Source organism: Diabrotica undecimpunctata, chromosome 6 (genome assembly GCF_040954645.1).
Source record: "Diabrotica undecimpunctata isolate CICGRU chromosome 6, icDiaUnde3, whole genome shotgun sequence".
Classification (NCBI taxonomy): Eukaryota; Metazoa; Arthropoda; class Insecta; order Coleoptera; family Chrysomelidae; genus Diabrotica; species Diabrotica undecimpunctata.
The window spans coordinates 81,236,358-81,263,802 of NC_092808.1; the positions used below are offsets into that span (position 1 = coordinate 81,236,358).

Below are 27,445 nucleotides of genomic sequence, written 5' to 3' on the forward strand. Positions count from 1 at the left end.
ACAAATGAAAATAGTTAAATTAAGTATAAATTGTAACAGTGTTTATAAATTGTAATAATGTTAATTATCTAAAGATGAATTATATACCATTTATTTATATACAAAGTTTATAACAATTAATTTGTGTAAAATATACTTTAATTATTTTCGAGAAGAAGTTATTGTAAAAATAATAAGCATAATTCAAGAAATATTTACACGTATAAATTTGATTTTCAAATAATTTTTTTTAATTTAATGGTAAAACATTATTTATAACTATAATACATAAATATTTAAGTTAATTATTATTCCTAAACAAGTTCAACAAAAGAACAATTCTTCGAAGACATAGAGCAAGCCTACAGAAGATGTCTCAGAAATGACATTAGGATTGTATTAAGCGACATGAATCCAAAAATAGGAAGAAAGAGAGTTTTCATGTGCGAATGTGCAAAAGCTGAGATATGCGACAATTGCAGAACGGTAGTTAAAAAACATCACCAACGGGCTAAGGAATCAAAATGTAAATCAAGGACGCCAGACAGATATATACTCCTACTGGACCAGAATAAAAGAAGACATTGAAGAACAAAAATTTGTGCCAGGAAAAATCATTGATTCGACGATGAATGCAAGAATGAACAAAAGAAAAAATTAAGCCTACAGAAAGATGCTTACCTGACGAATTAGAACAGCTGTAGAGAATTACCAGGCAGAGAAGGGCAGAGACCGGGAAGAAGACGCATTTCCTGGCTTCAAAATTTGCGAAAGTGGTATAACACGACTACCACTGAACTGTTCCGCGCTGCAATAAGCAAAGTGAAGATAGCCGTGATGATCGCTAACGTCCGGAACGGATAGGCACTTTAAGAAGAAGAAGAAGAAGGGAAGAAAAAAAAAAAAAACGACTTAAATAAGGAACTTAATAATATAAAAAATCTCAACAGAGAAAAAGTATTCAGAGCGTTCTATAAGAAAGTTAACATTAACAAAAAAGAATTCAAGGCAACCACAAGACAATGCAAAAGTCAAAATGGCGACTTATGGACAACAAGGAAAAATATATTGAATAGGTGGATAGAATACTTTAACAACGCACTTATTATAGAGGAGGTAGAAGAAAACTGGAAGACGAAAGAGATGAGGTAAGGAAAATAGACGAAAAGAAAGAGGAATTACCAACGATTTTTAAGTTAAAGATGCTGTTAAAAAACTAGCCAGAAACAAATCAACAGAAATAGATAATCTTCCAACTTAACTATATAAAGAAGGTAGCCACAATACCATAATAGCATTACACAAGCTTATAAAAGAAATATGGACTCAGAAATCACTCTCTAATGAATGAAATATTGAAATGCTTTACACCACACACAAAAAAGGAGATATCTGTGAATGCTCTAACCACAGAGGAAAAACGCTTATGAATGCAGCTACGTATAAAATATTTTATACAGTACTTTGTCACTGTATGACACCATATGCAGAACGGATAGTAGGAAAATAGCAGGCTGGTTTCAGAGGTAGTAAATCGACAATTCGTCAGATTCTCACCCTGAGACAAAGTTTAGAAAAAACACTGGAATATGACATAGATACGCATCTTATATTTATAGACTATAAAGCAGTATAGGATCCTGTGAATAGAAGGGAAATGTTTTAAGTAACGAAAAAGTTAGGAATAAACATCAGTTGGTAAATTTACCAAAACTAACTCTTGAAAAAGTTGAATGTAGAGTTCGAATTTAGGGGGAAGTGTCTGAACCTTTTAAAACAAATAACGGGCTGCACCAGGGAGAACCTTTCTTCTGTATATTTTTTAATCTAACTCTGAAAAAAGTAATACGTATGTCAGAAATCACAACCATTAGGTTAATATATAATAAATCAGTGCAAATCCTTGCCTATCCTAATGATATCAATATTGTTGGGAGAACAGAAAACGCTGTACGATAGGCGTACGTAGCATTAAAATAATCAGCTACAAAAATGGGTTTATTAATAAACGCCAAAAAAACGAAGGATATGAAAATAAGCACGCAAACACAAATCCTACGACCCCTTGTTATAGAAAACGACGTTATTGAAGCAGTGAACGAATTTGTATACCTTGGAGCGCTACTTAACATTAAAAATAATACTACCGCAGAGACAAACCGCATAATTTTTACGGCCGATAGATCCTATTTGAATCTCCTCCTTAAATTCACAATTATATCGAGAAATACAAAAATAAAACTGTACAAAACACTAATTCGCCCAATCCTAATATAAGCGTCAGAACCATATTTTTTTTAATTACCGTATTGCCAGATTTCAGTAAGTGCCTAAGAAGGTATCCATTGAATTATGGCAGGCAACGGAAAATCTTTTTTAGACTTCCACCCATCCTACACGCATATCCTCCATCCTCCTGTATGCGCTAGATACCCCGAGGAGCATTCCCTTTTGCCAAGACTCCATCAGCTTGGCGTATTTGGCAGTGTTTAGTGCGCTACACCACACAAGGACAGCGTAGGTTACCACCAACTAGAAAACTCCATTTAACATCCTTTTTTTGGTGCTACCTGGGCCTATAATGTTTGGCATTAGCCGTATCAACGGCTCCAGATTTCCGTTCGCCTTTACCACGATCTTTTGTATGTGTACTTCGAACCTAAATCCTGACAACCAGACTCCGAAATAATTTACCAATTTAACCGGTGTTACCTCCACATCTTCCACTATAAAGAGACGAGAAAATTTGTCCCGGCTTCCTTTGAGAACCGCCACCTTAGTTTTCTGAGGTGCTAGCTGTAGATCGTTCTCTTTGATCAACCTACTAATACGACGCAGAGCTATGTTAGATGCATTAGCCATGTCCGTTTTCTGGCTCGCCTTTGCAACCAGTGCGAGATCATTGACATAAGCTACAAGAGTGCACCCACTTGGCATCTGTAGCCTCAACACCCCGTCGTACAGGACATTCCACAGGGTGGGACCTAGTACTGAACCCTGCGAAACACCTTGCGACAAACTTATTCTGGTATCTTTTACCCTTATGTACCTGTCAGTAAAGTATCTGCCAATTATGTTGACCAGGTACTCACTAACGCCCAATTCTTTCAGCCTGGACATGATTTTTCCCATGATGCCGTGTTTAATGTATTCGTGATATCAAGCAGGATGAGCGTCACCCATGTCCTTGTATCCTGCGTGACTAAAGAGGTTACTTCAGTGACCGCATCTATGGTGGACCGTATTGGAGGTCGCTTAGCGCATGTTTTACTTCCAGTTCTCGCTCAAACATCCTTTCATAAGCTGCTCGTATAATTTACCTACCGAACTAAGAAGGCAAATTGGCCGAAAGCGCACCTCTTCCTCTTTAACTCTACCTTTCGGGATAAGGACAACCTTACCGTCTTGGAAAAAGTGTTGGAAACTGTTGTTGTTTAAGCAGTTTGTTACTTTGCGGCGAGTATTATTGTCTCCGGCATGACTCCGTCTATGCCATGTGCCTTTCGGATATTCATCCATGAAACAGGTTACTCCACATTTCTCTCTTAGATCTTCTTATCTCATTTCTGTATTCATTCTGCATTCGGTTTAATTTATTCATTCTCTCTTGTAAATCTCCTGCTTGCACTCTCCTTAACCGCTTACACTCCCTTCTTACTGTCATGCAATTTGTCCTCAGATGTTCAAGCCGCTTGTTCCACGAGTATGGTTATTTTCTCTTATTATTCCCATTTAACCTTACACAAGCTCAATTAACCCCCAATTAACTCACGCACATCCTCACATCCCGGACCAATCAAGCCAAAAGCATATATAAAAACCTCATTTAAACATATCTTAAGATTGATCTCAATCTTTTCGTTTCTGCCTATTTCAAAACGCTATTTCAAAACACATACTTGTGTTAACTGAGCAATTTTTCTTTTAAAATAGTCCAGCTTACGACCCTGCTTAGAAATAACGTTGAAACCAGTGTGATGTCCACAAAGGATTTACTATAACCTTTCACGAATTTAGGTGCCTTACCGTCATTAAGCACGGTACATTCTCCGTCCTAGCTTCTTGCATAATCGAGTCAATGTATTCTTTATATACTCGAAGCGAGATGTTTGGTGACGCACAGTAATTGTACATCACCAGGTTTCCGACATATACCTTGATATAACCATTCTTAACGGAGTATCTGGTAATGTCAACTTCTCAATTCACCACGTATACGGCCACGTCAGATTTCTTATCTTTAATGTTCCCCTGTCGAGAGACCTGATATTCTGATAGGTATTTCCCTCTTTCAACTCGTGGGTTCCATAGTCGATCCTCCACATTCAAGTCACCAGCTATGACGACCGGTACAGTCTCCGTCCTAGCCTCTTGCATAATCGAGTCAATGTACTCTTCATATACTCGAAGCGGAATGTTTGGTGAAACACAGAAATTGTACACCACCAGGTTTCCGACATATACCTTGAGATAACCAACCTTAACGGAGTATTTGATAATGTAAACTCCTCGATTTACCACGTATACAGCCACGTCAGATTTCTTATGTTTAACGATCCCCTGTCGAGAGACCAACTTTACATTGGGCTCCTGAAAGAAGATCAACTTCGTAATAAATGGTTCTTTTTTTAATTTACTTACGCTGTCTGATTCCTGGTCCCAAGTGCTTTCACCCACGATTTCCTCCTCCCTTCTGATAGGGCCTCTCTGGAGCTTCCGTTTTTCCAGGATGAGTTTTCTATACTCTGGACATTGTAAGCTGTTGGATTTGTGCCCGAATTTTTTACAAGTAAGGCAAAAAGCCTCCTGATTCTGCATTCTCGTACCTGTTGACCTCCTTTACCACCTGTCATCTCTAGCAGGAGTCCACCCAGTTTTCTCCCTTATAGTCAATTTTACAATGCCTAAACTGCAGGCATCTAAAGCATCGCTGAATAAGCAGTCTCTCTAGCATCTTTCACGAGTTCCAGCCGATGGGTATATGTTCCTTTTCCAGTGATTTCTTGGCTGCATTCCGCGTCAGTCTGATCATGACGTTTGTGTTCCCGTCTCTATTTTTTCTTATAGAGACGTCATTAGGCCCCTGCTACTGGTATATCTCCAGACAACCTGAACCTGATAGCCCTGGACGTCCTCTACTGTGTTCTTCTCCGTACGGGTTGTCTTAACAGTCTTCTTCAGGCGCTCGTCCTGTTCTTTTCCTGCTACTTTGAGGATGTGGTCTCCGCCTCTGGCCTTCTTAGCGTATTTGACAATAATCCCCTTCTTCCTAGTTTCTACGCTACCCTTGATTAGTTTTAGCAACTCGGCGTAAGATCGTCTGCCTCCCTTCACGATCACCTTCTGCGTCCCCGTGCTCCTTTCTTCTCGATGATACTCTTTCAGCACGAGGTGGAAGTCCATAACTCTTAACGTGACTTCAAGGAGCTTCCTGAGGTTCCTACCTCTGTAAGGCCCTTCCTAATCTTAGGGATATCTCTCTGGTCCCTATAATCTCTATGTTTTTCCTTAATTTATACAGTATCAACTAATGTCACAAGAAAAAACTTAGTTCTCTGGTTTATATCGATTACGTTTATACTAAATATTTTCTCAACACTCTCAAATGTTACTTTAATGTTCACTGGTACTTAAACGTCTACGTTAAATTTGTATTTTTTATTTTATCATTTTATATTAGTTTCGTTAGTTATATTTTGTATATATATATATATATATATATATATATATATATATATATATATATATATATATATATATAAATATGTATTTATTGTTGCCAATGCTCCAAAAATAGTGACACTAATATTTTTATTTCTTTAAATACTTTAATACTATAATACTTTAAAATGTATACAGACATATCTAAATTGTCATAAATGAAGAACATAATATTGATTTATGGAAAACATTAGTTTGTTTAATTTTTTACTAACAAAACAAGATTTGGTGCTTTTATTTTTAAAATTGTGTTTTGAAAAAGCTTGCCAATTTAAAAACCTAACGTTAACCAAAAGATAAATATGCAAAATTGTGGTGTTGCCCTGACTTTTCTTAGTTTACTACTTTACTGAAAAAAATTTTTTAACTAAAATGTTGCTAATGATTACCTTTAGTCTCAAATTTGAAGGTACTGTATTTTTTTATTTATTTTAGGAAAATAAAACTTATGCAGCGGTAGGTTACAGTGTAGGATACGGTTACGGACGGCAATTCATAGACAGGCGAACAGATTGGAGGGATGTAATTTTACCCGCTGCTCCTACTCAATCTCCAGGAGTTCAATCTATGAGCTACGTAATTCGGGGATTAGAATCCGGCCAAAATTACGAAGCCAAAGTTCAGGCCAGAAACAAATTTGGTTGGAGTCCCATTTCTGAGGCTTTCACCTTTCAAACGACTGATACAGGTCAGTATAAATCTATTGCGATTGATTGTGATAAAGTATATATTACGGGTCAGGTTAATTAAATTTCTTGCATATAAAATAAAAGGTTTTTAATAAAATTTTACATTTTCTTTTTGAAATAATACTATAATTTTATATTAAAATTACTTTTCAAAAATAAAACAAACAGAAGGTCCACTTTGCTTTTTGTTACATGTATATAGGCAGTAATGAACAAGTTTTTATACAAATAAATACTTGGTTTAAACTTTTTTTAAATACGCTTTATTTCAGCGATCTATGACAAGTTATTATCTTTTGTCGAAATCAAAAAACAGTTAAGGTTTATGACTTAGTATGTAGAAATTTTCTTATATTAATTTTATTCCAGTTTTTTGTGTTGCCCATCAATATACTAGGAGCTAAAGTGAATGAGAATGAGCAAGTGCACCGCAACCGATTTTTTTCATTATGCTCCTTATTTTTCTGTATAAAGAAAAATAATCGTCGTTTTTCTTTTTATCGTATGAATCATATATTTAGCAATTATTCCTATCAAAGGATATTAATTATTAAATAAAATATTAACATACTGGGCCTCCTTTTTCCTGTTTGAACAATTTCCATCTTAATTACATCTTTAATAATAAAGCCACAAAATAAATAAAGTAACAATTTTGTATATATTTTTATTCTGTTTTTCTTGGAATAATTACTTAGAAGTTTTATTCAATAGTATAATTAACAACTAAGTTAATAATGAATATAACTGATTTTATTAAAATTATGTGGGCAAAAAATGACAGTGCCGTAGACAAAAAAATTTATGATAGATACTCTCTCCAAACTTTGGATATCGCTTCCTTAGGCCAAATCTGACACGATTTCCCTCTGCGACTTTTTTTGGTTGTAGGGCGTTTTCCTCTAATTTTCGCGAAAATTTTTACTAGTACTCGAATGTTCACTTTCTCCCGAAGTAGATTAAAAACCTACGAAATAGAGGTAATAATAAAATACCAGGCTAGTTTCAGACAGGGAAGAACAAGATCAGCAAGAATAATCTATATCATTTTTATGCTTAGTTATTACAAAACAACAGTTGTCATCTTTATTGGTTTTAAACAGGCATCCGACCCAATCTCAGAAAACGGACTATACGAAGCATTAATATCATTAGATATATCAGAGAACGTGATACGATTAGTTAAAATGACGGTAAATAATACAGTCAATAAAGTCATAAAAGAAGGATGTATTTCAACTCCGTTTAATTTCAATAGAAGATTAAAACAGGTAGATCCCAAGTCACCAGACCTTAAACCTAGTACTAGGAAAAATAAGATTCAGACAAGCGGTACGGTTCTTAACAAAAAATATCAATGCACAGGTTTCATAGGTGACTCTGTATTTTTGACTCGTTCATGTATAGAAACTTTAAAAATATTTTTAAAATTTGAAGAAGTTGGAAAACATGGCCTAACTATAAATCCAGAAAAAAAAACAAGTATATGGAAATAAGAGCAAAAGAAGGGACAATGCAGAAGAAAACAAATAGATTATTCTAAGAACAAATGAGGCAGAGTTTAAATTTAAAAATGTTACAGAATTCGAACACATTGGAGAAACGGTTACAAATAGAGGAGACGAAGAGAGGGAAATAGATAAGCGGTTGTTGAAAGCCAGCAAAGCAGTAGGATCATTAAATGCACTGTTGAAGACAAAAAACGTGCCCAGGGCAGCCAAGATTCGAACTTATAAAACAATAGTAAGACCAACCGTATTGTATGCATCTAAAACTTTGACAACAAATTAACAAAAAAAAAGTTGCAGATTTGGGAGAGGAAAATCTTGAGAAAATTTTTGAGTAGGATAAAGTAGACTAATGGGGAATAGCGCAGAGGAACAAAGCAAAAGCAAATGCAGATTTATAAGAGACCCAAAATAACGCTGAAAATCAGAGCACAGAGAGTTAAATGGTAGGAACAAGTTTTTGCGAATGCCAAGAGAAAAAAACATCCTAAGTGTTCTGAAAACAGGAGAAAAACGAAATAAAAAAAAAGAAGAGAACAGCTATGGAGACCTAGACAAAGAAGTGAGAGATCAAGCAAACAAAAAAACAAAAAGAACCAAATAGACCGGTAGGATGCCTTAATAACATATATGGCGAAACAACCATATTAACACTGAGATGAAGTAAAGAATTTATATAGTCAGTGTAAGATCAATAATGACATATGCCTCAGAAACAAGACCCAATACAGCCACAACACAAATACTACTGAAAACGGCAGATATTGTAGTACTGAGAAGAATTACAGGAAATAAGCTGAGAGATCAAATGAAAGGTAAAGACATTAGAAGAAAATGTAACGTGCAGTATATAAACGAATGGAAACTTAGAAAAAAAGAATGAAATAACCACATAAGCAGAATGGAGGAGACTATCTACGTATACGTTAAAAAGAAATATAATTTTAAGTACACCTAATTACTTTTTAATCATAGGATTTTTCCTTTTTGTTCTCTATGTGTCAGAGTTAAAACACACCAGTAAAAGATGACAAACTAAGTTTTACTATCTGTACCTAAATTTTAAAAATTTTAAAATGTATTTAGCCCATTATTTTATATTTTATATGTGTGGTATTAATATTGAATGTCAATGCTTTTACAAATAATCTCAACGACTAGTAAGTAGCACTGAAGAATTGTAATATTTTATAAATATTTACATATTTTTCTTATTACAGTGTCTTGAAAAAGGAATAAAACCATTCCGAAAGCTAGACAAAAAGTCAAAAGAGTGTTTCATTAAGATCCCGGCCAATTTTCTGACTGCAACCCTAATAAACTGTGTTGTTTGTTTATATCGACAGTCACTAATATCCAGTAATTCTTATATATATATATATATATATATATATATATATATATATATATATATATATATATTTATATATATATATATATATATATATATATATATTTATATATATATATATATATATATATATATATATATTTATATATATATATATATATATATATATATATATATATATGTATATATATGTGTATATATTTATATGTATATATATATCAAATATAATATAAGGTTTCACTACGATATTATTTAACAACTATACTTAAATATTTATCAAATTGCATGCTTGCCATATGAAAAAAAAAACATATTTATTAATTTCATCCTTATCATATATCGAAATAAAAATATACGTAACAATATTATTTTAACAATAACTATATAGGATAGCTTTTATTTCTGCATAAAACATAACAATTATACTCATACCCTGCCCACAGTTCCAACTGTCTAGTATATTTAGTAATTACTTTCGGTTACGTTCCGTGTAGGTAAAATTTTACCGGCAGACCTTGGCTGGAAATTACTGTACAACCAAGCATACGTATTCATAGCCAATATTTAAACAAAAAAAAATATTCACATGCAGTTTATTAACAAAATAAAACTATGAAATAAAACAAAAGATTATTTTTAAAATGTTGTACACGTTTATAAATAATTATTTAAAAATGGAAAGTTTTTAACGAAAATTAATGACTAGGTACCTCCCATTCTCCCAATCCATGATTTTTTTAATTTTTTTTTTACGAAAGAAGTCTGCAACAGTAAGTTTATTCGAGCTAATAATACTGAGATATAATACTGAATCCGACATTGAATGTGTCAAAATATTTCCAAGCTGACCGAACGGACGATATCAATTATTTGCAAACAGTTATTATAAATTCAAATGTAAATGACATATGTATTCCTATGTTTGCCAACAAAAGTCGTCCTAAAAATATCGTTAAAAAAATTTACAAAAATTGTTTAAACAATTTACATGGTTCATTTAACATTAAATTTATTTACAAAAAGGCTTAATTGTCATATGAACAAAGACTACATACAAAATATCAAAAGAACGTCAGAATTCATCAAAAAGAACCGAATATATAGGTTATTATTCGAGTTTCCCTTCAATTTTTCCAAGCTGACCGACTTGCTCCATATTTAAAAGCTTTATAGATGACTTCGTTCAAAAGAAATCTTTTCAAGCTCTTTGTATCAAAAAAAAAAAACTTTAGCTCTTGATCTTCTAAATGCCACTAATTGTTATAAACTTACCCGCTATAAATTTAAAATGGTGTTTTTTTTACTGTTTTAAAATTCTTTCGATAGGATAACTCTCCCTCGTACTAATAGTACCCGTACAATAATTATTGGAAGTTTATTATTTTCCGACTTATATTTTTACAAAAACAGCTTTTTAGTGTAACTAATTTAAATAACTTTTAAAAATAATCAATGAATTATTGCTAATTCTAATAATGCTAATTAATATTATAAATAAAATGATACAATAATACAAAAAAATAAAACAATTATTCACATTTATTGAAAATTATCACATCATATCATTTTAGACTTTTAAAATTGTTTTATCCGATAGCTACCTTAAATTTCCTGTAGAGTGCTTTACTTTTTACTAGTATATGAAGATAGCTAAAGGTGTGTATTTTTGGCCTCGAATTGTAAATAATTTAAAAAAACCTAACGAAGCGACTGCAGGAACGTAGAAGTTTTAGTTATTGAGTTCCTATAATTTCAAAAAACTTGTAGCTGCCTGGCCGAGTCAAAGTCCCGGGAATTACTTATTTCTCTGGACTATAAATAATATATTGATTTTCTCACTTCGATTGAATGTGAATAATCAGATTTGTTACGGGTAATTATATTACACAATTCTCCCACTATATTTGCCAGTATTACAAGTAATCATTTGTGATTGCATGAGAGCACAGTCTTGCATGAGAGCACAGAAAAACAAACTGGTCTTTATACTGGAATATTCAAAGTAGAAAAATTATATGCTGTGCTTTTCAGATAAAACTATCGAGCCTAAATAACTTTTGAACTTTCTATTTTTAGGAAAAGAGCAAAAACACGTCAATTAATATTTGAAGGGGGAGACATTATGTGTCATATTTAAGCTTGCTGGGAAAGGTACCTTCTCACCTCCCGTATCATTTCTTAATTTTTTTTTAATTACTGTCATCCTTTTTATTTGATATTTGGATTCTCCTCTTTGTACTGATTTTAAAAATAACGCATAATGCTTAAAGTGATTAATTTATGAGAAAAATAAATATGAAGCAAAAAAACTGGATTGAAAAAAAAATTTAATAATGTTATTACTAACATTTAGAATAAACATTTCACTACCAAAATATTTTACAATAATTGTTCAAAATGACTATAACTTGCTTCTATACAATAGTGCAGTCTATTTTGAGATTCGTCTCTGACATTGCTTAACACGTCTGCGTTTAATTGTCGACATTCGTTTTCTATTCTTTGTTATAAATCATCCAGAGATTTTGGTTGAGTAGCATAAATTTTTGTTTTTAAATACCCCATAAGAAGAAGTCTACGGGTATTAAATCCGGTGACCTAGGTGGCCAATTCATCATCCGTCGTTTTCTAACAGTTTTCTGTCTAACAAGCAGGAAAAGTTTCGTTTAAAAATTGTCGCACAGGTAGAGCAAAGTGTATAATAACTCTATTCTGTTGAAATACAACCAAATCTTCAGTAAGGTTATTATTATTTTATACTATTTTTCTAATGCGATCAACCACTTGCCTAAGTAACTTAAGATACGATGCATCGTATAAGTTTCTAGTGATAAAAAAGGGTCCGATAATGTAATAACCTAGGATATTACACCATACGTTTAACCTTTGAGGATGCTGTGAGTGAAATTCACGCACAATATGTGAATCAGTCTCAGTCCAGTATCGTCAATTATGTCTGTTCACCAAGCAATTTAATGAAAATTAGCATTCATCCGAAAATCAAATATTGCTTAAAAATTGTGGATTGTTAAGAATGCATTATGTCATTAGTTTGCAAAATTCGAGACGACAATCAAAATCTTATTTATTTTAACTCTTGTACCAATGTAATTTTATATGGATGGTATTTTAATTTACGGATAATTTAGCAGGCTGTGGAAGGTGAAGCACCGATTGGTCTGCTTATTGTCGATAGTGACTCTGATTGCTCTGCCTCTAAGTTAGCTTGACAAAAAAGTCCTTATCGATTATGCTTTTGTTGCAAACTGACCCTGTTGTTCTAAATTTCCGAATCAGTTGAATCACATACTTATGAGTTGCATGTATATTATGGTGTGTTTTATTAAAAATTCTAGCTGCAACTCGTGTACAATTTTTATTTCTGTAGTATAAACCTACAATTTTGATTCTTTCTTGCAAAGTGTAAAGCTTTTCAGCGACCAAATTGCACACGTATCAGAATACTCTATTACAAGTTATAATAAATTTTCATTGACTATTAACCGATTAAAATGAATGTCCAAATATCGAAAACCTTTGATAAAACTTTAATAAAAAGTAAAGTTTTTTTTGTTTCTTGGTTTTTGAAGGTACTACAACTGGTACGGTTAGTTTTTGGAACGGGAACTGAACGAGTTAAATTCTGTGTGTGAAGTGTCGTAATGTTGTTAAAATTTTCGGATATAAACAAAACTGTTATATCTAAAATTTGAGCTATAGAGTTGATGGAATAAAGTGAATCGTGAAAATAATGATGTTATACCTGCCTCAAAGTGAGTTTAACAGTACTTAATTTACTTTATATCATCTTGAAGACAACCAACAAAGACACTAGTTTTGTCAATTTTAATAAATATTGTTCTGTGATACGAGCATATCAGAATAGTCGCTAATTTCCTGGTTCGGATTGGCAACCAGTTTTACGGTATGCCGTATTTAAGTTTGCCTATATCAAACACAACTCATAAATATTGGCGATCAAGACATTATCGCTTCTGACTTAAGGGGCGAGATGAAATCAAATATATGTTCTCCAACTTCACATAACAGTAATACAACTGAAAGTAACAGCCCTCCAGTTTCATATGTTGCTGCTGCCAGATCTATACCTAAAACTACGTACCCAAAGAAAAAGCAGGCTATAGTGTTCTATCTAACTGATAACAATCTTAAATTATTTAATTACCACAAATCAATTGAAAATAATTATTGGGCCGAAAAATATCAGCTTCTGATGAGTTTGAGTAAGAATTCGTTAATGTTTTGGAGGTTAATTATTTCATTATGTAAGGCAACATAACCGTTAAAATCGGCGGATATTTTTTTAACTGCGGAAACAAAGCTATTATTATTAATTTTGTTTAGGACTTGATCGAATCTCGTATCAATTGACTGCCGAAATGAGATTTGATTGTTGAATTTTTCGGTGATTTCATTTTCTTTAAGTTCAATAGCTTAATGTGCATTTTTAACATATCTAAGTCTGAGTTAACAGGATTACCTGTTACATATTTTATAGGTGTAGCGAGAAAATTAAAAAGTACTCTTTTATGATTTCTAGTGATTTTATATAAATTGTCTTTAGCCTGGTAGTTGGTTGTACTGTGAATATAATGAGAGAGAAAGGTCCATTTTTTATGTGATTTTTAAAATAGTGTTTCGGATTCATTTCTAAAAATTCTTCTAATTTCTGTAAACTTATGTGTAAGATGTGTCTGTGGTAATGTGAGATTTCCCTAGATTTTCCAATTTCTTCGGCATAATAACTGTTATTTCAGAATTGGTTAAATCTTGAGAAGATGTTCCAGGGATAGGATTGTACTGTAAAATGGTTGTACTTCGTCTTTGTGGTGCTGGTTGTATGTTTCGTACACTAGAAGGTCAAAATCGAAATGTATTTCTTTAGCGTATGAGCCGTAAAGAATGGAAAAAGGTGAGTAATTAGTAACATTGTGAATTAATTTTTTGTAAATTAAAACGTCATCTGTGAATACGTCGTCTAGTGAATCTGCTCATGGGTACATTTTTTTTAGTGGTAGTATGTAAACCACTCATTGGAGAAGCGTGATATCTTTCAGGTTATGGCTTTCGGATTTGTGGCCTATTGAAATCTGGTTTGTTAAAGTTATTATTTTATGGGTTATGTCTAAAAGAATTGAAATTTGATTGAGGAGTTACATTGGCGATTGGCCTAGTAATAAAATGTGTGATCTGATGGGGTTTCGTACTAAATTTGAATTATTTTGGGAAAAGTTTTAACTCGGATAAGAATTAAAGTTTGGTTGAAAGACATTTCTAGTGGGATTTGGCTTGTGGGATTATTATAAGATGTCTGATTTTTATTAGTAGGCTTCTGCTTTGGTGAGAATAGTTTTTTATTTTGTTGCGTCTTTAAACATTGCATATATTAATGTTGATATTAATTTATGATTGCCATATAATATACATTTTTGGAGTCCTTCTTCAAGTAAATTTATTGAAAAATGTGACAAATATTTACCTTATGGTTTAGTAATGCCTGTGTAAAAAGTTTTTAGTGCTATGTTTTTAAAATAGGAAGTCTTTAAATTAACAGTTTCAACGTTGTCAATGTATGTTGTAATAGATCAATTACAATTTTTGTTAATTATCTGGTGATATTGATCGTATGATTCATAATCCCTGTGGATAGTTATTGAAAGCTAGATGACTAAAATATCTTTGGAGCGTCTATCTCCGTATTTAGCTAAAACAGCTGGACGTACTTCAGTCAAGTTATTTTCTTTGAATAATTAAGGAAGCCCTGTGGTTCGCTTTTGATGCGAAATATAATGTTTGTATTTAAAATAAATTCCTGAGAAGGTGTCAGCTATTGACCTAGCATAAATGTGATTAAATTAACACTGATTTCAGAAAAGTAGATAAGTTATCTCCGGTGGAGAATTCCGGCAATGTAGTACATAGACTAGTGATACTGGGATTGAAAAATGGCATTTTAAATTATGTGATTAAAATGGTAGGAATTTGTTGGGGAGAATCGACGTTGATACGTGTGTTAGAAACAAATTGAGTCTTCGATGTAAGAATTTTAAGAAAAGAGTTTAAATTATTAACAGAGTCTTTAATTATATTCATAAAAGAGCTCATAAATCAAAAGTGGAACCAGCAGTGGGATGAACTGTTAGGATGTCCAACTCACAGTCTGTTCTTTTCCGAAGTGGATTTCTCGTCAAAAAACTGGGTTGACCAAGCAAAATATTTTTATTTCTTCTTCGAGCTATATCTTATTCCTCAGCGCCAGATAAATTTATGCACTTTTGAGTTTTTTTGCATGAAAAATATAATACAATTTAATTACAAAATGAAACAAATTGATCGAATATTAATAATCGAATGAATTATAAAAATGTAAAAAAAAGTTTGTTGTCCCGGTTTCAATAAAATTTGCCGACTATCCGCTTCAGTTCAATGGTCAATGTCAATAACTGTGTGTCGGGTGCTTATAGCTACATTTATATATATATATATATATATATATATATATATATATATATATATGTATGTATGTATATATATATATATATGTATATATATATATATATATATGTACATATATATATATATATATATATATATATATATATATATATATATATATATATATATATATATATATATATATATATATATATATATATATATATATATATATATATATATATATATATATATATATATATATGGATATGTATATGTATATATATTTACTTTACTATATATATATTTGGACTAATCTAAACTTTTACCTTAAAAGATCTATCTAAAACCATAAAAATATTAAATTTATGTATTATCTAATTTTCCACAATTCAAATGGCCATTAGTTGGCTACTTAAAGCTAATGGTTAATAATAGAATCAGACCAATGTATATATATATATATATATATATATATATATATATATATATATTCATAATGGATTTAATTTTATCAATGACAGAGAAAAAGAAGGGAGTCTAAATTTTCATAAAAATATAGCCAAGTAATTTGTCTTACAAAAACCAGTAGACCATTGTATTCTTTTCTTAGTTTCTAAGTTTCTTTAATGACTTTCCAACCCAACTGTATTAAAATTCTATATTTGTTACAGATATGAGCTATCCAGATCGGCCGCAATCCCCAAAACATGTCTATAATGGTAAGAAAAACAAAACTGTCTATAATTTAGATATACATCATGTTCTTTAAATCATTATGTTTTTGCATTTAATCTTTTTGGTATATTAACGAAGGTCGACTTTAACCAGCTTTGGGGGATTTTTCCAATTACATATATTTTGTTAAATATATTTGTTAATCATTTTATTCCTTGTTTATCCATAAGTTTTAGACATTTTGCACAAAATTTATTAGCCGTACAGCTTTACTATCTTAAGCTTTTTATTAGCTGAAGTGGCTTCTTTGATGGTAATTGGAGGACCTCTTTCACATTTAATAGTGGTTTACCTTGGTTATCTACCAATCACCCAACAACTCTTCTATGCTTGTATTAGCCTGCAGCTTTTTTACCTTTTTTGTGTATATTGAATGAATTGTGTTTATTTTGCAATAGCTTTATTTCTATACATTGTTCTCTTAGCCGTGCATTCTTACCTATTCTGATCGTTTTTGATCTCTTTATATATCCTATTTATCTATCCTGATCTTAGAACTTTCGCATTTCTGCCATCATATCTAAAATCTTGTTTGTCATCCACGTTTATTTCTTTGTTTTCGGTGGTTTAACGAATTTCGCTTGTATGTCTTGTATTTATGTAACTTTTCTAGGTCGTGGTACATTAAGGCGGGGTCCCACCAGTCGCACTATTCTGCGCTGCGTTGCTCTGCTTCGAGCAGCGCGGAGCAGAACTACACAGAGCGGCGCAACTTTGCTCATGTGATTCTAGAGGAGCAAATAAGTTCCAGTTTTTATTTACGCGCGCACGATGAAAACAAAGTTAGCAATAGCAAGTGCTGCTGTTATAGTAATTAAGCATTTTTTACAAGAAAAACGAAAGACCCGGAGGAAACGTCGTTATTGGGTTACACCAGTATTTAAAAGTAGACAAGTTTATAATGGAAATAATCTTTTAAGTGATTTAGTTGCAGGACAGTTTCAAAATTTTTGTCGTATGTCGTTACACGATTTCGAGTACCTGTTAACAATGATTGAACCAGTAATAAGAAAGAGATGAAACAAAGCATTTATCAATGTCTACTAAAATTAAAATGTAAAATTAGCTTTGCCTGTGCCCATTGACTTTTTCATTTTCACCTTTTCTCTTCTATATGAAGACAACAAAGACGTCATCTTTGTTTTAGCTTTAGCGACGGAACAACCGATATTGTCTGCAATAAATACCTATGCATCATATTTCTTACTTTTTATATGATAATTATTGCTTTTTGGATTCTACAATTCCGGTTTGTATCTGTATGCCTAAATAAGTTTTTTAACTTCTTCATGATTCCACTCAAAACTCATCGCGAAGATAGTAAAGAAACATAATAATCTGTAAAAATGGTCTTTAATCACAAACACCGTTCCAACTGAACGCGCACTTTTTTTTGATCTACACTACTTTACCGACAACCAACGGATAATGTTCGTTCTTGTTTGAACTTGCACGGCACAGCGCTACTTGTCGTTTCCACTAGTCGCTCAAGCTCGCTCCGCGCACAAATGTACCAAAACAAACAGCGCAGCGTAGCGCGTCTGGTGGGACCCCGCCTTTACATCTGTTAGGTCACATACCTGAACAATGTTATTTGTAATTGGTTTTAAAGGAGAAACATTCTTTCCGATATGGGTACAAAGTCTTTAATGCGTCTGGAGCTTTCTTGATTTAAGATTATACCTACTTCATTTTTGTGTCTTCTCTCATCTCATCATCATATTTTTTTATTCTAGTTATGTCTATTGATAGTCTATCCTATTTACATCTGCTTGATTGCATTATGAGTGTTCCCTGTCTCGTATAATGTTTTAACATTTAATGTGCAGATCGTGAGGTAAATTTTTACAATATATTGGGAAAGCTTTCATATGTTTGTGACAGGGAAGGTCTTGCCGTCTTGTAATTGTGCTTTTTCGTCGGATCTTGGTATCCAAATCCCATAATCAGTAATATCCTATATACCATTTGTCGTATTCACGCTAATTGTATAACGGGTACTCTCCCATTCTTAAATGCAGTGGTTTTCCGTTTGCCTTTTGCATCTTGCGTTAGTATGCTGAAATTTTGCCTTTTGCACCCTTATGGGGTCACCCATTTCTGAGTCTTCCCGTGGAACTATTCTATTCCTACGAGTTGGGACAAAATACTGCAAAATACCACAGTGTGTTTATACGATACATAGTCTCTAACCTCCTAGAGTTTGCCAGTTTTCTGATCTATTACTTAAAAAACACATTTCTCACTGTAACATGCATCCCTTATGCATGACAGCATTTCACCTCAAAATTAGGAAGCGCAATATTTGTAGAATATTTTAAACCGTTTGTTGTAAAGTCAGTTGTGCTACGTCTGACTATTGACCGATTGAGCAAAGTGTACCTATGTGTGTGTGTGTTTATGTGTATTTTGTGTTTATAGATGTGTATATATGAGTGTGTGTGTGACATGTCCAATTAACAGTTAGTTACATATCTGCAGCATCTATGTAATATTCTCGGTTGATTTGCAGGTGTTTATTTAGTTACATCTTGTATACACCTATATCTATTATATGTATAGGACGTTCTTTGTTACCCATTGGTATTCAAAGAGTCGGGGATTAGAATGTTCCTGATTTGGTTGACCAGCACGTGAATAGTCTTAAATGGGTATGGAGACTTGTTTGAAATTGGTTTGGTATCTTATACACTGTCTCACTGTTTTACCTCAAGCAAACTGCTTTGGATTTCTATACGTGCACTACATAGAAAGGTGATATCTAGAATTTACTTACACTTAAAGCCTATGATATGGTTAATGCTAATGTTGAATCCATGTTTAAAAAACTTCCGTTAGGCATTTTACAAAGTTTTAGTTATATTGCAATTATTCTTTAACAAATCCATTATTCTTTAAGGTTCATTTTGTTAAGGATAATACTGCCCAGGTCTTTCGTTACTTCCATCATTTTTTTTACCAAGTATTTTATTTTTCATATCCACTACACTAGAATCGTTTTTTATTAAGTTTACTTATTTTTCGATACTGTCCATGTGACAGAAAATTGGATCAACTGCTAAATATTTTATAACCCCTACAATAATATAATTGCTATAATCTATACATCAAAGTACGATTGTAATAGCGCCGTGTAAAAGAACATTTAACTTTGTATACTGGTATATGGCGACCACTCAATTTCAGCGATTAAATTGTATTATGAGAAATTCTGCTAGAATATTGGCAATGGGTTTTTAGCTTATTTTGAATTGTGCAATAACGGTGATATTTGCATTGCGGATATCTGCAAATATGTAGTAGGTATTACTGACTAAAGTGAAACTAAATTGTTCTACAACACTAAACCAACAAAAAGAGTATTTAATATTATATATTGTTTGTTACGAACAAAGAGGAAATATTTGAATTTAGACCAAGCGGAAACAATAATAACTATTAATGGATTTCTGATTCAAAGTGTAGTTCAATAAAGTTTGTCTCTGTACAAACTAAATTTTCTGTTACAGATATACAGGGTGGTCCTTATTAATTATACAAAAAGAAACAGTAGATTCTACACTTAAAAATATTACGATTTCAGCCAACTTGCTAGAATAAAATATTGATATTAAGAAAGGTAAACGGTGTTAAATTTAAAATTTGAAATTATATTTTTCGCTATAACTTTTATGTTTGTAGACATTTATGTATAAAATTTTTTAACTGAGGACTGTTGAGTATAAAGAATTAAAATTTGTTGCATACTTTGATATAGCTGATAGAGGACACCACATATGCCGCATATGTGGCATAAATTTGCGCTTAACTTTTGGCTCTTAAAGTTAGCGCTATTTGTATCAAAAAATATTAAAGATACATTATTTAAACAAAAAAAGATATACTTGTTAACTTTAAAACTCAACAGTTTTCGAGATAATCGCATCTTACAGATCAGCTACATAATGATTTTTAATATTGTGATATTTGTTCGTCAAATCACTGAATACCTGTTGATAAGCATAGTTAATAGTTTATTCTTATAAAAACGTTTAAAGATAGTTATTTAATACCACAACATGCTTTCTTACATCGGAGAGACGAAAATGACACTGAACCTCTAAAAGCAGCGATAAGAACAAGCTTAATTTTGCTGAAAATGTCAATTTTGGGTTACAAAAAAGGTTCAAAAAAGTTTATCAGTGCTATCCTTGGGCTTCCCCATAAAACCCCTTCTCGTAGGAGGGGGCGTAAAACATTTAGTTACTAAAAATCTGTACGCCGTAGAAAAAAAAACTGTTTCAAACAAGACATGTAGCTGAGTTAATTTTAAACAAACATGATAATAAACACTTTTTCTGTAAAATGAAGCCTTCTTTTGGAAACAACGCTTAAAGCGATCGGCGATATTGAATGTCAGTTAGGCGCGTGAATTTTTTTTAAATAAAATTTGTATCAACTTGATATTAAAAATTCGATATTTTTTGATCAGAGTACCCTATGGACAAAAATTAAAATGCATCTTAAAAGTGAAGAGAGCAGCTTTTGTAACAAATTTTTGTATTTTGCCACAAATGAAGTCAGTTACTATAAAGCTGTTAAATAAATGAAGGTTCCGCGATTTTTGCCATTTTTTACGATTCTAATAAGATAATAAGATTTATTACTTTCATTGATATAAATTTTATTTAAAAATTTTCTCCTGCCTGACATTCAATATCGCTGGTCGCTTCAAGCGTTGTTTCCGAGAGAACGCTTTATTTTACAGAAAAGTTGCTAATAAACAGTTCTGTTTAAAATTAACTCAGCCATGTTTCTTGTTTCTTTTTTTTTATACAGCGTACAGATTCTTGGTAAATCGAAGTTTTCCCTCCCCCCTCTCTTTACTAATTGGTCGTGGTAGACTTTTCCTTATTCACCAAGTAGCTTAGATTTTATTTCGTAAGAGTTTGGTGTATACCTCTGGTGGTGTATACATTTGGTGTTTGGTGTATAACGCTCCCAACCAACTTTGGAAAAAAATAAATTCTGCAGTAGTTTCTTTTAAACCACTGATGCTATTTAATATAATACGATCTTTTATGGAACGTATTGATAAATGCATTGAAGAAAAAATTAAATGTTATTTAATTTAAATATTTCTTAATTTGGTTTGTAAACAAAATGTATTTTATTTTGACTTTAATATAAAACGTAAATTGTTTGATGCCAAATTCTATAACACTATTAATTATTTTACTAAAGTATGTAAAAAAATATTAGCTTATACTACTTTTTCTCTAATACATCGAAAACTACTAACTTTGGTTCAAAGTATTTTCTACAAAAATTCAAAAGTATTGATATTTTGGTATATGTTTTCTGCGTTGTCTGGAGTAATTGTGTTAAATCAGCGTTATACAGTTAATTTGTAAATTGCCATTATCTCGAAAACGGTCAAGTTTTGAAGTTATTAACAAGTATATCTTGTTTTTGTTAAAATAATATATCTTTGATATATGTTTAATATTTTTGACACAAATAGCGCTAATTTGAAGAACAAAAAAGTTTTCAAATTTATGCCACATTTGTGGCATATGTGCCGCTACCTATAGCTACAATAAAATATGTATAACGTTATAATTACTTGTACTTAAAGTATAAAAGTTATAAAATTTTATACATATATCTCCAAAAACAGGAAAGTTTTACTTTCCTGTTTAAACAGATAAAAAAAAATAAAATTTTATATTTCAATTTTAACAACCTGTATTTCTCTTAATATCAGCATTTGATTAAAGCAAGTTGACCTAAACCGTAATATTTTAAAGTGTAGAATTTACTGTTTCTTTTTTTACAATTAATTACGGACCACCCTGTATATATAAATACATATTTAGAAATAAAGGTAAAATTAATTATAATATATTTTGGAAAATAAAAATATTTCAAGAAAATTCTTTAAAGTAAAAAAAAATATGAAAAGTGTTTTAAAATATTGTACGCAAGAAAAAACCACTTTAAATTTGAAAACATAATATTGGAAAGATTTGCGTAAATGACTTAAAAATATATTTAAACAAGCTAGATTGAACATTTTATTTAAATTAATAATTACGTTTAAGGGATGGAATTTGCTGTCTTTCAAATAAATGTATTTTAATGGTCAGTTTTTGACACTTAAATTTAGAAGATTTATATATTTTTATTTATATTATCGTTTTTGGATCTTAAAGACATATCGACAAATAAAAATAAACGCGTTCTTGTACTTAGTACAATGCTAAATGTTACTAAACGTATTAACATGCTACATTTTTAAAATGAGAACAACGTGACCATTTTGAATACATCAGAGAAACACTAACAGATAGGGCTCATGAAGACCAAATACATAGAGAAAAGACCAAAATTTTAGTAATTATTAATTACTTCTTAAAATTCTTATTTATTTATCTATTATATTTTTCCGTGGTTGTATGGATGCGTGTTTGATAAACTTATTTTTCACGGAAACAAAATAAAAATAATAATAAAATCAAATAAAACGTAGAAAAAACTGGTAATAATTTATTTTCGTAAAACGTAATTAATTCTCGAAGGGAAGGTATTTTTATATGTATCGCGGACCCATGCAAATTGTGACTTATTGGTTACTAAAACTAAACTAAACATATACTCTTTGTTTTTAAAAGCCAGACGATAACATGACGATAAACTTTACTTATCGGTCTGGTCTCTTTTGATGTCGTTGCTTACAGTATAATAATTCGTTTCCTATAAATGAAAAATGCAACGTCAACACTCCGTTGAAGTTAATGTTTGGGCAGCAACTTTAGTTAACAAATTAATAGGAATAATATCATATTCTGCCTGGAAATTTAAATATGAGATTTGTTATTTAATTTTTAAATAGAAATGTAATAATTATTCGTAATTAGCTTTTCGATACAACATCATTTTTTTATCAATTTTTTAGAAAATTTCGAAAGGGGTTGTCACCTAATTTTCGTGATAATTTTTCGACTGTTCTAACAACCATTCAACTTTCGTCATTTTGTGTCATGTGGAACAATTTCACCCAATCGTGTCAACATTAGACTGATAATTGCATTTAGTGCAATTTTCAATCCCTATGACAACACGATCGAGTTTGACAACTTCATCCAAGTAAATTTCAAAATTTCACTATAAAATAGAAAAAGATAACAAATCACTCGAATAGATCAACTGCTGTTAGCGAATTAGCAAAAAGTGGTGTAGAGGAACAACAATTGCTAAAAATTACTGGTCATGGCAATCAGAATTCTATAAAACCATACTTGAATCTCGATCAAGAACACCACAACAAGATTATAAATATTATGCGTGGTAATAGATCTTCCATAGTAGAGAACAGCAGCGAATCTAATGTTAACTTAAATTTTAATAATTGTACTTTCACTAACTGTACTTTTAATAAATAAATGTTTCGTTATGTTGAGTTATAATTTTTTTTTTTCGAAAAATTATCCGCCGAATATCCCTCGGACATTGATGAATGCCTCATAATTTTTTGACAAATTTCTCAAACTCGTTGCTTTCTAACAGCACTCAGCCTTCGGCTTCGTGCTGTTACCAAGGAACGAGCTTTCGATTGTCATGAAATTATCTCATCTGTTATCAATGTCCTAGGGTTTTACTACTGAAAACTAAATTTTATTATCAACGTCATATTAGATTTTTGTTAATATAATAATTATAAAAATCGTACAAATATTTGTTTGTTTTTATCAGAGAAGTGAAAAAAACTATTCGAAAACATTGTTTTTAATGATTAAGTATTAAGGTATTGCAAGTCTTACAAACAGAAACTCGCTTCAAAATATATTCCCGCATTAGGTTCAATCGTCAGTCTACCATAAAATTATTTTCTTTCTCTACCCTCGACAAACGTAAGGTTTTTAAAACAATATTGTATTATTCCAAGTCTCAAACGAAATCAGCAAACGGCGAAATTCCAACACCTCCTGATTTAAAACAGGGATTTAAATTATTATCATCACAGGCAGTTAAATAAATTGAAAAATTTTCGTATTCCTTCTTCCCCTCACTTTGCATTGTTTATATACAAAAGAAGAGATTTCGAAAGAGGAATCGAGTCGGGCCCATTCGTTTTTTATTTGGACCACCATAAGCGTAGAAATATTTTCCAGTAATAATTTAAACAAGAATATTATAATAATAAATAACTTAATATAATATATATAATATAATACTTGATTTACTATTTTATTAGTTTTATGCAATTATATTATGAGGCGGACAATTTGCTGAAATTGTCCGCCTGATCCTGAAAGTAACTATCATAAAACAGAAAAGCATAATACACGAACAATAATTAGAAGGATGTATCAATAAAAAATAAAATAATAGAAATTTTAAGATCAACTAAAATATTCTAAGAAAACTAGGAATCAGCATTTCTAGACCTAGAGGATTATAAAAGTAATTTAATAAAAAGTTTTCTGAGTGATAGTATTCCGTAAAGTATTATATCAGTTTTAAAAATAAAAAAATTAAACTACGGTAAAACTAAAACTAGTTTCTTTAAAATAATAGGAATATTGTGTGCTTATTTTGTATTTCGACATGTTTTCTTTATGCTAAAAGTTGGGATTATTAAATATTGACTTAATTAGTATCGCCAATCTATTTTCTCACAAGTTTTCTGTTGCTTGGTATTCAGATTTTTCCAAATAAAATAAATCTTTGTTGAAAAATAATTTTTTTAAAAACCCAGGGGCTTGCCGGTTCTGAAATGTAATCAGAATAGCAAGTACAAGTAAGGTCAAATATTCGCGATATTTTAGCGATTTTTTGACAGTACAGGATTCCAAATTATAAAAATATTTGCCACTTCCACAAAAATTTACAAAATTTGTAGCCTAATAGAATAAGCTTTCCATGTATAAATTGCTTTAAGTGACTATTATCGTCGACAATGTTAGAAAATTACACATTTTTCAACAATTTTTTTATACCTTTTTTTACTATATATGGCAATTAAGCTACTTTTATATAATTCTACAACTTTTAAAGATTACAAAAAACAATCCGTTTCTTCTTTTTCCCTGTTTTTGTATTTTTAATGTGGTGCCAAAAAATTATTGCTTTATGACCAATAGTTAATCTCTGAGACGCAAAATCTGAATCATATAATTCACTTTAAGTTTTAAGAGTGATCTTACGTGATATTTTACCAGAAAAATAAAAAATTTTCAAAAAAAAAACAAAATGGCAAACATTTGAAAAAATTGTTCAACAATTGACCTTTTTTCGACAAAAAAAATTGATTATTTTTTATTATTATTATTTATATATTATATATTATTATATATTTTTATATTATTATTTACAAATTGTTGTAAATAATTATCGTAGTGAAAACCAAAATAAACAAAATGCTATAATGTTTATTAAAATCGACCGATTCGATCCGGAAATTAAGTGTCAGCTTTAAAAACGAAGTTTTTATCCAAATATTTAATCTGCGGATCTAGTCGGTCGACTTTGGTGCATTTTATTTAATTTGTTTACTATAGTTTACGATAATTTAAATACTACAAAAAACAATAATATTTAAAGTGTTGTGACTCAAACTAGTCTAAAATAATGTTATTATATAAACAATTTTTTCAATGTCCTCCATTTTGTTGTTTTTTAAACATTTTCAATTTTTCTGGTAATCTATCACATAAAAGTACTTCTTTTTTAAAACCCTTCTTGAATTTTATGGTTTAGATTGGCCTTTCCGGAAATTAACTGTCCGCCGAGGAGCCGTAATTTTTGGACGGAAAATTTTTGGCGCCTTCCTTAAAATAGGGGAACAATAAAAAAAAAAGAAAAAAAATGTTTAATCTATCAAAGTTGTTTAATAATATGAAACTACTACTAGTCCATAATTTTCATACATAATAAAAGAAATACAAAAGAAAATGTTACAAATATGTAATTTTTTATTATTCTAGACGGTAATAGTACCTGAGTTGTCTGTATTATTTCATAATTAGTTCTTTGACTTTATCTTTATATTTAGTATTCAAAATAATTTTCGCTAAAAAATTAGTTGCTGCGAATTAATGTAAAATAAAAAAAATACAACAAGTTCTTCACAGATTCACATTCAACTGAAAAATGAAAACAGCACTTTTTGATACTGCTAAATACAAGTGTGATATTTATATAACAGTTAAATTAAACTAATAATGCCGATTGAACAATTTATATTTTTGTAATTTAGATATAGTTTATATAAATATAGTTTATAGGATATAGTTTATAATAAACATTAAACAACAAGAATAACCCAGTAAACGATAAAAAGGGCCGATATGAAGTCGACGTTTATAATTTTTATTATTAAAAGGATATTGGAAATATAATTCAACAAAAATTATAATTCAGTTTACTACAGCCTGAAATTTTTTTCTTAAACTTTACAAGTTAAACCAATTTTAAGGGTTAAAAAAATAAAATTTTTAGTGATAATAAATACGACGCTGGTCTATAGGTAATAGATTTTAAAATATATTTCAAATAAAAAAAAAATGTAAAAAATTGATTGCCATGCATATTTTACTTCTATTTTATATTTTATTGGTTGATCGCTATTGCCTTTATATAACACGAGTACTTTTATATTTAAATTAAAAGCTTTCTATCAAAACAAATTTGTGTTAATTGATTTTTAAAGTTCAATTACATTTATCTATCCTAAATGAGTTTGCTTTTATTTAAAATTACTTCATTAAATTGTCAGTGTCTAACAAATAAATTTCTAACTATAAATTATACAGTGTGTCCGTAAAGTATGGAATAAATTCAATATTTCCTAAATGGAAAGCCTTTTTAAAAAAAACTAAAACACGTCGATTTCTAAATTTAGTGTTCTACATTTTACAATAAAATTTCATTATACAAGGTGATACACGTTACAGTGATGACGTCATCTGCTCTTTTTCTAAATGTAACACACTGTATTTTAGGACGTTTTTAGATCCAGA

The 27,445-nt window shown here is 30.8% G+C and overlaps 1 protein-coding gene across 3 annotated transcripts in view; it reads left to right on the top strand.

Moving 5' to 3' along the window:
• The window catches only part of LOC140443510 (limbic system-associated membrane protein), a 1,158,062-nt gene that overhangs the window by 1,115,591 nt on the left and 15,026 nt on the right, over window positions 1–27,445 (top strand). For all 3 annotated transcript variants that reach the window (XM_072534819.1, XM_072534818.1, XM_072534821.1), the window contains 2 exons: window positions 6,136–6,388; window positions 16,379–16,426. In XM_072534819.1, coding sequence (XP_072390920.1) covers window positions 6,136–6,388; window positions 16,379–16,426 — 301 coding nt within the window. The remainder of the gene's footprint in view (window positions 1–6,135; window positions 6,389–16,378; window positions 16,427–27,445) is intronic.